Source organism: Ambystoma mexicanum, chromosome 11 (genome assembly GCF_040938575.1).
Source record: "Ambystoma mexicanum isolate Mex_15411 chromosome 11, UKY_AmexF1_1, whole genome shotgun sequence".
Lineage (NCBI taxonomy): Eukaryota > Metazoa > Chordata > Amphibia > Caudata > Ambystomatidae > Ambystoma > Ambystoma mexicanum.
In genome coordinates this window covers 38565417-38580120 of record NC_090934.1, presented here as the reverse complement: position 1 = coordinate 38580120, position 14704 = coordinate 38565417, and the positions used below count along the sequence as shown (strand labels likewise).

General features: G+C 48.1%; 1 protein-coding gene across 1 annotated transcript in view; it reads left to right on the top strand.

The window, feature by feature from the left end:
• The window catches only part of KPNA6 (karyopherin subunit alpha 6), a 625915-nt gene that overhangs the window by 381548 nt on the left and 229663 nt on the right, over positions 1-14704 (top strand). Inside the window, exon 8 of the mRNA XM_069622491.1 lies at positions 9179-9278. Within this exon, the coding sequence (XP_069478592.1) occupies positions 9179-9278 (100 nt within the window). The remainder of the gene's footprint in view (positions 1-9178; positions 9279-14704) is intronic.

Sequence of the window (14704 nt, the reverse complement as noted above, 5' to 3'; positions counted from 1 at the left end):
TTTGTTTTCCACTCTGCATGAACAGTTTAATAAACACCCTTGAACTGTGATCATTTGTCTGTACTGTTGCCACCAGGAGTTCCTTACACCTGACTCTATCGACGAGAAAGTGTGTTTTCTCCACAGTCTGTTGCCCTTGCTTTCCCCATGTTCTTCCTAGGTGTAATCTTCATGGATCTCAGCAGCCTCCTTGTCTCAGTATTTCTCAAGGTTGGGGAGAGGGGAGTTGAGGTGTGATTGTAAACACCCCACAAAGGCTGAGTGATATAGTAGGTTAAGGTGTCTTTTGAACTGGGAAAATGCCGTCTTGCCTGAAGGCATTCTTCTCCCAATTGTCTCCCTCCCCCACGTGACCCTCCCCCAGGTGATCCTCCCTCGCTTGTCCACCCCCAAGGTTGGGATCCCAAAGCGATGGCCCTTCCCTGGCCACCTGAATGGAAGATCCAGAGGGGAGTGGTTGAGAGAACACAGTCTGGTTTCACACACAACCCACCTTTTTATTCCCTGACTGACTGCCACTGAGACTTCGGGGGAGGAAGTGTAAGAGGCCATGTAATGGATTAAGGATTATTTCTTTGTAACACGCATTTTTCATAGTGTTGCTGTGCATAGTTTTTTATTTGAGCAATTCTTTCTTTGAAGAGAATCTGAATAGGAGGGCCTATTATTCAATCTAACTACAGACAAGCTTTTACAGTCCCATCTATATTTATTTTATTGTGTCTTATAGTACAAAATGTACTTTTAAAACAAAACCATCATACAACACAATTTCATGAGAAATGTCATCGTATAAAATAACACTGTCATAACAAAATGAATAAGTCTATCAACTTTAAAAACATACACTAAAAGTCCACTGCACATGCCTCTAAAATACGAATGGACAAACTCAGCTAATTGCAATTTAATATCCTTCCCCATAGATCTCTTCCTCTGTGGGTATAAAATTGAAGGATAAAATTTGGGTACGCAAAGTCCACAAGCTAGGGCACTGCACACACACAAATACTTCAAAGTCTCAATAAGTGTGTGGCAATGGCGACAGTCTCTGGTCCCGTGGAGTATTCTTTTGCCGACCCAAAATTTCTTGTGTTTGCACCAAATTTAACCATAGTTGGAGAATTTGAGTTCTAAAATGCCTTGAGGGGGTGCTTTTTCAAATACGGAGCAGCCATATTAAGTTTTACATTTCCAATGAAAGTCCCATCTATATTTTCCCGAGAAGTTTCAGTAATGTAGAAGGAATATTATTTGTCTGGTTTAGAGGTTGAGTCACACTGTCAGATTTGGTCTATGGAAAGTTCTGTTTTGATCTTTGCATTTTGCTTGCCAAATAGGATGCTCCCACTACACTGGAAGAATGTGTAATTTACAGTTTAACATGTGTGTTTTGATTGGATTTTTATTTGCTTGCCTTCAAAATAACTCTGTTTAGTCCTCTGATACATTATCGTAATTTGAAGCAATAACACTGAAAGGTTTCTTTTGTACCCCAGTTTCTGTGGTTGATGGTCCAATTGCTGCGTGAGCGTAACATTAGGATGAGTCGTATGGGTTCTAGCAGGTGCTTGGAGGGGTGGGGGGCATGATCCTTGTTTAGCAAGATTGTATGCCCTTTGGGTGCACTACAACAACCCTGACCTCCTGGCAATAGGAACCCAACCTTTGGTAGATGTCTGTACTACACAGGTTGGTAGCGTGTTGAGCAGCCAGGCTTATCTTAAGCGGGGTCTGTGTGAGCTATTGGGGAGTTACAGAGATTCACAGTGACAAGTATTCAAATAAACACTTAAACACAAGGTTTCCTGAATAAACTATTAATTTATTTATCAGTCAGTTAGGTAAGCCTTCTTTAGAAGGGAGCAACATAAAAGCAACACATAAATGCACTCCAAAACGACACACTCTTAGTTTCTACATCAGTAAAGACCCTTTTGGGATGGCCCACAGTCACAACCTACACGCATAGGTGACTTCAATAGCTAGAGTGCTGGGGACATTAATATCTTACTGTTGCAGTTGGAATACTCTTAGAACTTGGTCAAAGAAAAAGGTTATTAGAACAAACGAGATCACAAATATTCTTATACAGCCACATACTTTCGGATTCCTTAAGCAGTCATTCAGTGTAATAGGTTAAGCCCAAGTCAATGGGCAAATGTTTATATGAACTGAAGCACTTCTGTAGGTAAGTAGAAAAAGTATTTGCACAATGTTTGAGAAGTCTTTGAAGAAAAGAAGAATCAATGTAGGGCCACAAGCTGTTTAGACTTGTGAGTAGTAGAAGATGCAAGCAACTCTACAATAAGAGGTAAGTTCTCTCAGACTTTACAGTACCTTTGGATTTAAGAAAGGGTGCAGCAGATGGCTCCTGTTCCTGTGCAGCTCTGCAGATCTCACTGTTACTGGGCCTCAGTCGTGGGGACAAGAGGGAGGACTTCTGGGGACTCCTGTACTGCAATGGGACAGTCACCGCTCACTACCGGCAATCTTCAAACAGGTGGCACTTCAGTGTTTCAGCTACTTGTGACTACCGCAAATGGCAACACCGCTGTTCCTGGCTGTCGAGATGGACTTTTCTTGCTTCTGGGGTCCTGCACTCTGTTGAGGGGGCTCATGCTCGGTCGGTCCTGCTTCCGGGGAGTCCAGAGGATCTTCCTGGAGTTCTTGGCCAGTTTAAAAGCAAAGCACACAATCTGGTGTTCCTCTCCCTGGCTATTCGGTTTCCAGCAGCAACTCTGTGGAAAAGCAACCAGCTCCGAGAAGATGTCCAGGTGGCTTACTTTGGAGATGATTGGTCCCACCAACTCGGAGAGAAGTCGTCCTTGCAGCGGCTTCTCTGTCGATACAAATTTTGAGTTTCAGCACAGCAGCAGGGCTTCACCGGGCAAACCAACGGTCCAGGAGTTGCAGCAGGCGTCCTCTTCAAGTTCTTCGGTTCCTTAGTCCAGTGGTCGACTCTGCCTTCCAAGCCAAAAGCCTCACCTTTTATTCAGTTCTCCAGCATGGGGTCTGGCATGGATTCACATGCTCATGAATATTCTCCGTCGTCAGGCTGGGAATCCTCGGTAAAGAAGGAATTGGTATCAGTTTCGTTTCTGATCTGTCTTTCTTAGTAGTAACCAATCACTGGTCTCTGGATCATACTGCCCCCAGCCAATGACTGCCCTCTCCATAAGCCCCTCCCCGGCACCCATCCTCAGATTTTTACCGCACGTTCAAGTGTTGGGAGTCCTCGTGCTATAGCTCTCGAGCTTTTACTGCTTTTTGTGATTTTTTTTCAAAGAGTTTAATCTCATTTTTTGGTCAATTGAGCCTCAAGCTCCACCGTTTCTGCTTCTGATCAACGGGCACCCGTTTCGGAATTTTCTACGCCCATCAAGGGTGAAGTTTTCGTCGAGTACGCTTCTTGGAAGATTCCTCCAGAAGACCTTGAGGCCTACCCCGTGGACATGGCCCAAGACCAGGGAAGCTCGACGCCTGGATCCAAGCTGTTCAGGAACTGCCCTGGATGCGGATTACAGAATGTGTTCAAGGAGGACACGCAGTGGCCTCTATCGAGGGAGTCGTGACGGCCCTGGTGAAGCCTGTGGAGGCTACCCCAGTGGAGACTACCTCAGGGGCCCAGAGTTTCCCTGCCACGGCAGAGGGAATCCTCTTTTCAGCCCATCGAGAAGACCCCCGTGAAAACCCTGGTGGAAAAAGAGGTGGGTGGGGGGGCGCCGGCTATCATGGATTGGGATACAGCCTCTGAGGAGGAGCTGGTTGAAGTCGTGCAATGCCTCAACAAGAGGTTTGAGGAGGTCCGGTCCCACGGGAGGAAACCCGGGGAGGCGAACGAAGAAAACTACGGCGGCGCTGACGAAGTTCCCGAGGAGGGGGAGCAACCATCGCGCCCGTCCCAGCCTTTGCTGGACAACTCTGCGACCATTTTGATGGCAATCCAAACCTTATGCACGGAGATAAGGACGAGATTGCCTGTACCCCCAACGGACGACCCAGCAGAGCCGGGCCCGTCGGGAAGCCCTCCAAACAAGCAGAGGAGAGTTCATCTCCCCCGCCTTTCCAGCCCTCATGGCCCGCTCAGCCTTCATCTCCTTCCCCTGATCCTAGGGATGACACGGGAACAAATACGGCCACAACGGGGACGGATGACAACGGTGGTGACGACGTGATGGGCCTTCCATCACCACCCCCTCGGGCCTGCCCGCCGACGAAATTGGCTCCTTCCACGCCATGATTTCCAGGGCATCCGAGCTCTTCCAGCTCTGCTCCAAAGAACAGAAGAAGGAAGGCTTCCTCTGTCAACGGCGCGAGGCCAAGAGGAATACTCTCCTCGCGGTGCCGTTGCTTGACGACATCTGGGACGAGGGACTTGCTCTCCTGAAGAACCTGTCCACGACGCCTGCCAAGAGGGATCGGTACGAGAAGAAGTACCGGGTCCCCGATTCCGCCCCTTTGTGCCTTAGGGCGCTGCTGACCCCGGATTCGGTTGTCTCGGCGGCGGCCAAAAAGAAAGCGGCGGGGGCGACGGCTTCAACTTCAACCTCCCCACCTGACGGCGAGGGAAAGAGACTGGACGCCATGAGACGACGAGTCTCATGGCAGCCAATGCCCTAGCGATTGTGGCTCGCTACGACAGGAAGTTGTGGTACAAGATTGCCCCCCTGCTGGACTTCCTACCGGACGACAAGAGGGCGGAGGCCTTGGGGATTCTACAGGAGGGTCAGGTGGCGTCAGACCACGCCATTACAGTGGCCACGGACACCGGGTACTGCCCGTTGTGCAACGATGTTTGCAACAGTCAAGGCAACAGATTTCCACCAGGACGTGCAAACCAGAGTTCTGGATATGCCCTTCGACGGGAACAACCGGTTTGGAAAGACAGTAGAGTCACTTCAGGCCACCAAGACCGACCTGGAGACGGCTCGGGCCTTGGGAGTTTTGCAGCAACGACGGCCACCCTTTCGGAACTCCGGAGGCAAGCAAGGTGCCTCCAAAGGATTTGGCGGTGGCTCCTCGACATACTGCCAGGCAGCCCACTCCTCGTTACAAGAGGCCTACAGAGGGCACGGCAAGTCAGGGGGACCCCGTCGCCAGGGAAGCAAGGCCGCCTCCAAGCAGGACTGAACCCGCTGTGGCGTCTGGCCCCCACTTGAGCACCCCGGTGGGAGGCCGGCTGGCAAAGTTCGTCAGCGTGTGGGAGTCCATCTCCACCGACTGTTGGGAGCTGGATGCCCTGGCCCACGGGCACACTCTCGAATTTCTGAATAAGTGCCCCCGAATTCCTCCCGTGGCCAGGAAAGAAAATCACATCCCACAACAGCTGTTAGAGGTAAGGGCGATGCTCAAGAAACGGGCCATCGAGCTCGTCCTGAAGAGGTTCTTGGGCTCCGTAGTATACTCCAGATACTTACTCGTCAGAAAGAAGACAGGCAGTTGGCGCCCCATCCTGGACCTGCGTTGGTTAAACAAACATCAAGGCCCAGAAGTTCCAGATGGTCACCCTCCAGCACTGGCTTCCCCGTTGGAGGAAAGGACGAAGGCCATCCAGGGCAAAGTGCAGCGCCTGCTGGCCATGGACGTGGCCTGGGTGTGGTCCATCAAGTCACTTCTCGGCATGATGTCCTCTTGCATCTACCTGGAGCGCCTATGCAGGCTGCGGATGCGTCCTCTACAGGAGTTCCTCGACCCCCGTTGGATGCAAGCGGCGGGCAGATTCCACTCAATGAGGTCTTCCGCCAAGCTATTCGGTGGTGGGGCACCCGCGCGCATCTTGCGGCGGGCACGGACTTTCAGACCCGAGCACACCAGGAGACGGTGACGACGGATGCCTCCCTGGAGAGTTGGGGAGCGCACACCGGCGATCTTCATGCAAGAGGCCTTTGGCTCCCGGAGGAGAGGTCACTCCACATCAACATCCTGGAGCTCCGAGCGGTGTTCTGGGCTCTCGGGTCGTTTCTCCCATCCCTCAAGGGCAAGGTGGTAAGGATCTTCACCGACAACACCACCACGATGTTCTACATCCGGAAGCAGGGAGGAACCAGGTCCCCGTCCCTATCCAAGGAGGCCCAGGATCTGTGGCATTGGGCCGTTGCCCAGGGGATGTTTCTGGTGCCCTTCCACCTAGCAGGGATAAAACACCATCGCCGACTCGCTGAGCAGGGAGGTGCGCTCATGCCACGAGTGGGAACTGCGTCAGGACCAAGTGGATCGGCTTTTTCAACGATGGGGCAGACCCCAGATCGACCTGTTCACGACGGCGGCGAACTCCAAGTGCCATAGGTTCGCCAGCAGGTTTCCCCAGCCAAGGAGCATGGGCGATGCTTTCTCGTTCGCCTGGGACAGCCTGTTCCTGTATGCGTTGCCGTTGCTACTGCGACTCGTCAACCAACTCGAGGTCCCAGTGCAGGATGATCCTCGTCGCATTGGCGTGGCCGAGACATATCTGGTTCCCAGACCTTCTGGACTTGTCAGCGTCCCCCCCCCAGTCAAACTATCGACGGACGCAGATCTTCTCTCCAGAGGAGGAGGTGCCATCCTCCATCACGACCCCTCAAGTGCTGCCGTACCTGCTGTCTCTGGCCATGGCGGGGCTGGCTCATGCCTCCATCAAAATACATCTGGCGGCGATCTCCCGCTACACCATAACTACAGGACGATCATCCCTGTGGTCTCATCGCCTGGTGAAGGAGTTTATGAAAGGACTTTTCCGTTTGTTCCCACCGGTGAAGGCTCCGGCCCCGGTGTGGGAGCTCAACGTGGTGCTGACCAGGCTCTGGGGGCGCCTTTCGAGCCTCTGCATTCGGCACCGTTGAAGTTCCTGTTGTGGAAAACAGCATTTCTTGTGGCCATCACCTCTGCACGGCGAGTGGGAGAGATCCAGGCCCTATCCTGCAAGCCTCCATACTTGACTTTTCATGAGATGATGGTGGTGCTGAGGACGCACCCCTCCTTCATGCCCAAGGTGCCGTCGGACTTCCATCTCAACGAGTCCTTGGTGTTACCAGTTTTCTTCCTGTCGCCTTTGTCGCCGGCCGAGAGGACTTTGCACTAGCTGGATGTAGCTAGAGCGCTGAAGTTCTACGTGGACTGCACGAAGAGTTTTCGGAAGACATCACAACTGTTGGTGAACTTTGGACCTGTGAACCAAGGGAAGGCCCTCTCGAAGGCTTCCATTTCCAGATGGCTCTCCGGCTGCATCATGCACTGTCACCGGTTGGCAAACCGACCGCTGCCCGGCCGTCCGAGAGCCCATTCGACCGGAGCGATCGCTTCCACCACAGCGTTCTTGTCTGGTGTATCCTTGCTGGACATCTGCAGGGCTGTGGAGGTCGACACACACCTTCACGAGATTCTACTGCGTTGACCGGGATTCCAGGGAGGAGTCCAGGGTCGGCCAAGCAGTGCTGCGCTACCTGTTCGCCTGAAGGTGAGCCTAGTAAGGAGGTAAGGATGCTTAATGTTGAGCCTTGCCACCTTCCGTGGTTGTGCATGTGTGCTGCTATGTATTCTTATATTCATGAGCATGTGAATCCATGCCAGACCCCATGCTGGAGAAGGAACAAGTTACTTACCTGTAACTATTCTCCAGCATGGGTCTGGCATGGATTCACATGCGAACCCTCCCTCCTACCCCTCTGTGGCTCTTCACTTGGTCATACTGTCACTTTACATGCTACCAAATCTGAGGATGGCTGCCAGGGGAGGGGCTTAGGGAGAGGGCAGTCATTGGCTGTGGGCAGTATGACCCAGAGACCAGTGATTGGTTACTACTAAGAAAGACAGATCAGAAACGAAACTGATACTGATTTTGTATTTACCGAGGATTCCCAGCCTGACGAGGAATATTCATGAGCATGTGAATCCATGCCAGACCAATGCTGGAGAACAACAGTTACAGGTAAGTAACTTGTTCCTTCTCTCCCATTCATTCCAGCCTGGCTGTCAGTCACCCAGCAGATTTTGCCCGACAGTCAGCCGTCAATCATTAAAGAGTGTATTTGGGTCTCCAAGGAGACCTAAGCACGGGGAGTTTTGGGCACCTCCCTCACCTCCTGCCCCCACCAGACACCCTGGAGCCAGAGGTGGACTTCACTCGTGAATCCCACCAAAGGCAAAGCAAACAAAGGGACCAAACCTGGTTTAGCGTGCAGAAAGAAAATCTCAAGAAGGACCTTTCCACTAAGAAATGGAGAACAAGACAACCGGGCCATTTTGACAAAATGGCACCCTTGGGTGCTTTACTGTAGCATGCGAACGCAGCCCGCGGTAAATGCACACCCCGGTAGTTAAAAGTAAACACTGCCACCAGCCATTCAGTGAGTAAAGGATAACATAAAAATGTTACATGCGAAGCTAGACAAAGGGGATACTAGGTAACCTATCCAGCACCCTATTGTAAGATGGTGTGTGCTGGGTCTAGAAAGTTAGAAATGTAAGCAAAGTAAATTTCACTTTACTGCTCTGGGAAACAGTAGTTTATCCCAGAGAAGGTATTTAAACCTTTGGGAAATCTGGAAGACTTGCCTGTGCCACTGCACTGAAGGTGCTGTGTGACACAATGTAAAAGATGATGCCTATAACGTTTGTCAGACTCCATAACCAAAAGAAATCGCATTAAAATACATGATAGAGTGGGGAAAAGGGTCTCACTCGCTCCAGGTTAAACAAATCAAATCCACAAAATCCAGAAAAGCTGCTTTGGGTCTCTAAGGTGGAGGGAATTAGCACATTTCTGAGAATTCCTCCTAACACTCCTTTTAGTGTGTTTCTGTTTTGAGGTATTGCTAACATGATTGAAAGTGTCAAGAGTATTCTGTGTGCTGGTTCGGGTGCTTACAGGGGTCTCTGAGGAGTCTGTGACCTTGGAGAGATCAGGAGGGGCCTTTGGCCTGCATTCCCAGGTTGCTGGACATTCAATAGGGGGTTCATGTGGTTCTAAAATGGGTCCAGGGCCTTTACGGTTTGGTGGGAGTTGATACAAGACATTTAAACGTTTTAGTATTTCCTGTAGGCTTCAATGAGTGTTGTATTGGTTTGAGCACTTGCTGTTTACTGGAAAGGGTGGTGTGAATTCACTTGGTGGGATCTGCAGTGCAGTTGGTGTAGAGTACAGGATTGCCTTTACTGCCGCCTGTGCAGTCGCTTTGACCCTTCTATATCTCTTTTTTAGACTCCTCACCAAGTCCACCCGACTAACTATGACCAGGAATGCTGTTTGGGCCTTATCCAACCTCTGTCGAGGGAAGAACCCGCCTCCTGAATTTGAAAAGGTAGCAATGTCTCCATATGCTTTGTGCTCTACGTCCTTTATAAAGCTGCGTTTGTAGTGCGCGATACTTGGCAATAGTTCAAATGGCATTTCACAAGGTCTTCACTATGCAGTGGACCTTCGTATCCAGATAACCAGGTGGAAGTGGAAGAATGTATGGGCCCATCAAGCCCTTATCTGTTCTGTAGCCAAGAGCTCGGATGACCCAGTGGGAGGTAGTCTACCTGGAGTGATTCTGACAAGCGTGGTCAAGGTGTGATCCAGTAATACCCCACATTGCATGACTCTTTCGTTAATGGGCACAGTAATGCATCTTCAAAATAACATGAAAGGCATGCGAGAAAACAAACCTTATAGTACTAGCTCTGAAGTAAGTCAAGGGAACATATGCAATCGCAAAGATCAAGACTTGTTTTAGTTCCCAAAATGTCAAAATAGGGAGATTGCAGACAGTCTTCCTTCAAAGTTCATCCCTCTACTTCACAAAGTTCCTTTTTGTTTCCTCACCCTTATGGTTGCTGTTGGGAAATATTTTCGTTTTGCTGCTTTCCATCCGTAGATATTAGCTGTACACCCTAATTTTTGCTATTGTTTTGAGCCTGTCCAGCGTTTGCAGGCCATTAAAACCTTTTCACTACACTGGCCTTGCTGTGCTCATCTGTTTTGGAAGCACTGATCAGATCTTATTGATAGCAGTGCAGTAAAATTCTCTGTTTATTTTTCATTGCGCACACAACCTTACTGTGAAGTGTGATGGTCATTTTGTGCCCCTACAAGTGTTTCTGTAACTATGAGGTTACTTGCGTGATGTGTCCTGGACGGACTGGTGACATTGAATACTTTTTTACCATTTTTGTTTTTAATGTCTCGTGCCCCGGTGTATGTTTACTGCTTAATGCCATTTACAGTACCATCTATCTATATAAAAGTCAACCTTTCTCTGTGCGTTGTGACTGGCTTCGTGGTTTAGCGAAGCATTGTCCTTATACAATTCCACACCATTTCACAAATCTGCACCAAATATTGCATAGTTTGGAACATTCAGACATTAATGGCTACATGTCATTTGGACACCCCATCCGCCGAATTTCTGCAAATGTAGAAAATGTGTTTGTGACCTGCCGACGAAGGGAAACAAAACAAGTATGAGAGGCAAATGGACGTGAAGGTAGGTAACATTCCAGAAGTTTCCAAATGTTTGCTGCATAAGGTGAAATTACTTTTCCAGAGGTTTTTTGCAAGATGTTGCATGCCAACGAAGCTGTAAACCCTATTCACTGGGAAGGGAAACAAAAAATGTTTCTCAACCGTTCCCGATGCGAGGAACAAAACTACTCATGTTCTTGACTCCATGTTTCAAGGGACTAGGATGCATGGTTTCTGAGATATTTGCACCACAACAAAGTGCCCCACGCCAGTGTGAGACTGAACAGCGACCTACAGGATCATTCATTTTCAACAATCGAGGAGTGTTAACATGTCGGTCTACAGGTATTTCTGCAAGTAAACCATAAAATTGGTGTGCCACCAGACTTATAGCTGTCCTTTGACTATCTTATTTGACCACCTTCCTGCTCTCACTGTGCGGATTTGCTATATTTGGTAAGCCATTTTCTAGGCATAGCAGTGCTGTGTTTGTGGCTGATGTGGAAGCTGGGACTGTCTGATCCCAGTACACATCCATGTCAAAGTTGTCTGTTGCTGGGCAGATGTGGTGGCTAGAGGCTGTTCAGGATTGGGCAGCCCCTGCCTGTTTGAATGGTGCAGCTCCTGACTTTTATGGCAGTGTTTGTACTGCTCTCTGAGGATGCTACAACAGCTGACCCTAGGAGGAAGGCTAAAGCACCCAACATGAAACTGAAGTCAAACCTCTTCAACGTGGGTAGCGTGGGCAGAGCAACACTGGTTGACACAGAGGTACTTTATTGCTTTATTGCAACATAATAGTTATAAAACCAGTTCAGAGAAAAGTAAAAAAAAACACATTAGTTGCATCGTGACAATCGCTTAACTCATAATTACTCCACTAAAATTACATAATCGATGCTTTACCTTAAAACCAAATAAAAAGGATCAACATTATACAGACAATGGCAGCTCATACGTAAAGATGTATTGCCCCATAGCACTGTTCAACAACTTAGCCTTCCTCATATACATTTTTCTTGCCCAGCTCAGATAAATTGTAGCGGCAAACACAGCCTCCCTATCCGAGGCGTCCAGGCAAATTGCCGTAGCACCAGCTAGGGACCTACATCCACGGCTTAAGAACAGAGGATTCAGAGAACGCTTCCTCAGGGGCATGGTGGCCGGGCAGAGTAACAAATGGTGTTGTACCGTCTCTTCAGACTCGCCACGAAGGATGTATGATGCGAAAATTACATTATTTCATCTATGCCCAAATACCGCAGTCGGCAAGATTCCAATACAGAACTTTTAAATATAATGCTCTTTCTCACCTGGGCGAGACATAGTCCAGGTATTCTGCGCAGCCTGCCCACGTCTTTATTGAAAGATATATGGCCAGCTGCTCAGAAGCCCTGGATCTTCCCAGGATTGTCATCCGCGCCTTTGCTCCTGCTGCGCTCTTGATTGCTTCCTTTGCAACCGGTGTGATGATAATCCTCCAGACCCAGCAAACCCAGATATCCTTTCACATGGGCAGCCCACTTTAAGGAGCTGCCCCCCTGCTGGGACAAAACATCTTACTGCCTCTTTGTATTTACAAAGGTGAGGATTAGACCAGAGGCAAGCCCAGTAAAGGACTGGGCGCAATTTACAGATCTCAAACCCCTCTAATCCAGTTTCCAAAAGCACTAAGATGTTCGGGCTGCAGTGGGCAACCCAAGAATATTCTTCAGGAATTTTGTCTCAGCTACTGCAAGGTACTTGGTCTCCACGTGCCCCCATAGTTCCGCCCCAAACAGTGCTGCCTGGCGTGCTTGTACTCTGTACTCTGTAGGCCTCCAGCGAGACCCGCACTGCCCCATTCCCATGTTCATTGGTGAATCTAGTGAGGACCCCGCTATATCGAGCCAAGGTGAGGTTGGCCTTCCTAACCTGCATTTACCAACTGCATGATGCCATAACTCTCAGACCTAGATAATCGTAGGACTGAACCTGCTCAATTGCACCCCCTCTACAAAGAGAGATAAGGGCTTGTGCTGCTTCTTAGAATTAGCATTGAAGACCAAAGCCTTGGTTTTAGTGATATTCAAGGCAAGCCCGTTCTTCTTTGCGAAAGACTCAAAAATCTCCAGTTGTTTGTACACACCAGCCGGCATAAGAGAGGAGCACAGAATCATTGGCAAACAACAATGCTGGAAACTTGTCGCCTGCTAACAAAGGGGCGTCCATCTGGGCGGCCAACAACCTCTTCAAAACTTTGTTAATGAAAATGCAGAACAGCCGAGGTACAATTAGTCCACGCACATCTAGAAAATACACTACACCGATACTGAATAATATATACTTTTATAATGTCACACATCTAAAACTATCAGTTAAAATAAGTACTTCAAGTATAATATACAGTATTAAAAAGATACCAAGTATATTTAAAAAAATGAATCTCTATTCCCACTGTCTTCATGTTGGCTCCCACAACCTAACAAGCTGTTAAGTATGTCGAAGCCTGCACCAGCTCAATGTCCTAAAGACCCATCCCAACCCAATAGACCTGATGGTCCGTACCTAGCACATGTGGCGGGGAATTGGATTGAAATGACAACTGATTTACAATCCCTAAAACACAATTCCCCATAAGGTTAGACATAGTGCATTATAACCATATTAATGTCCAGTTGCCCAGAATAATAAATTAAAGCCACAAAGATGCAACCATAGTGTCATGTCAAAATAAACACATTATCTGTTGCAGTTCAGGTGTTTCCAGTACTTTTCCCATAGCAGGAATGAGGGATGATTTTATAAATGGTTAGAAAGTCACGGCTAAGTGCTGAAATGGTGATAATTGGTCCAGAGCTCACTGGACCCCTGTGGGGATTCAGGATAAATGTCCAGGGGAAGATGAGTATCACAGTCACTTTAATGAGAGTTTAATTCTCTGTTTGCGGTTCCATAGGAGATGATAGGAAATGTTAAAAACCCATCCATGCTACTGGAGGTAAGTTTGATGTAACCCACAGGTGCAGATGCTTCGACGATCATATCCCAAGAAGGCTATCTGTTGGGTGTCAAAAAAGAAAGCTAGCACAAGGGTGGCATGTTTGTGACGTTAGGCTTTTATTGATAGTAAACTAATCCTCACTATCCTGATCTTTAAGAGGGGTTTCCCTGCCTCAAACTAATACTAAAGGATCTGTCAGAATGCCTGTCCAAATGAAATGTCCACCGTCCTGCGTCACAACCTACTTCTATCCCTTAGCTTTAGCTGTAACTAAAGACTACTAAAGTCCAACAGGAAGATCCTTCTCCAGGAGAATGACTCCCTTCTCCCGATATATGGAGCGGTGTTCCCAAAATGTCCTCTTGTAAACAAATGCCAAGGATAAAGACTTCCTTCACCCGACGTCTCTTCAGTGTACTTGACAGGATTTAGTGTCCTCACCAGGAGAATAACTTTCTTCATGTGTGTTTCTTTTCCAACTTGGGGCCCTTCTCTGGTTGTCAGATCTTCGCCAGAGGTTTGTTTCCTCTGATGCACTCTTCACCTTGTCTTGGTCCCCGACCCTTGATGGCTGTTAGGTAAGAATTGGTGCAGTCCAACTGATGCGGGACTACACAAGACTTCTCTTGGTATTTGGTAACCCATCTTTTAATATTGGTCTGTACTACACAAGTTGGTAGTGTGAATGATCAGCCAGGTTTATCTTAAGAGGGGCAATGTGAGCTGTAGAGCCGTACAATGAAATCAGTAAATACAGGTTTACACACTTAGTTATATAATATTTATTTCTATATGCAGAAAGATATTTAAAGCATTCTTTAAAAAGCAGCCACTATTCGTAACATTAATCCCAGGTTAGGATTCGATTCAAAAAGGGAAAAATAAAGCAAGTGAGTAATTCTTTCATAGATTATTCATTTTCCAGCACCATGGGTTAGGTCATTTGAGATCAGTAATAACGCTGATTTTGCATCACCTTTGCACTATTGAGTTATCAAGGAGGGAAAGGTTGGGGTTAGATCAGAGCAGACTGGTTTTTATAAAAAAGTTTGATTCTCCCAAAGGGATGCAGGCAGTCTTTTATCCCAGCAATAAGTGTTCAACAATTAAAACCTGTAAGGGAACAAGCACTGCCAAAGCCAATAGGTTCAGAAGGGGGCCTTTAGGGAGCCAGGACAGCCAAAGTCAATGGGCCAGTTCAAGTTCTGATGCTCTCGCCTTAGAAAATGTTCTTAAATAGCCAGTAGTTCAAATAGAACATTACAACAGCAACTCAAGAGGAGTCACCTTGAAGCACA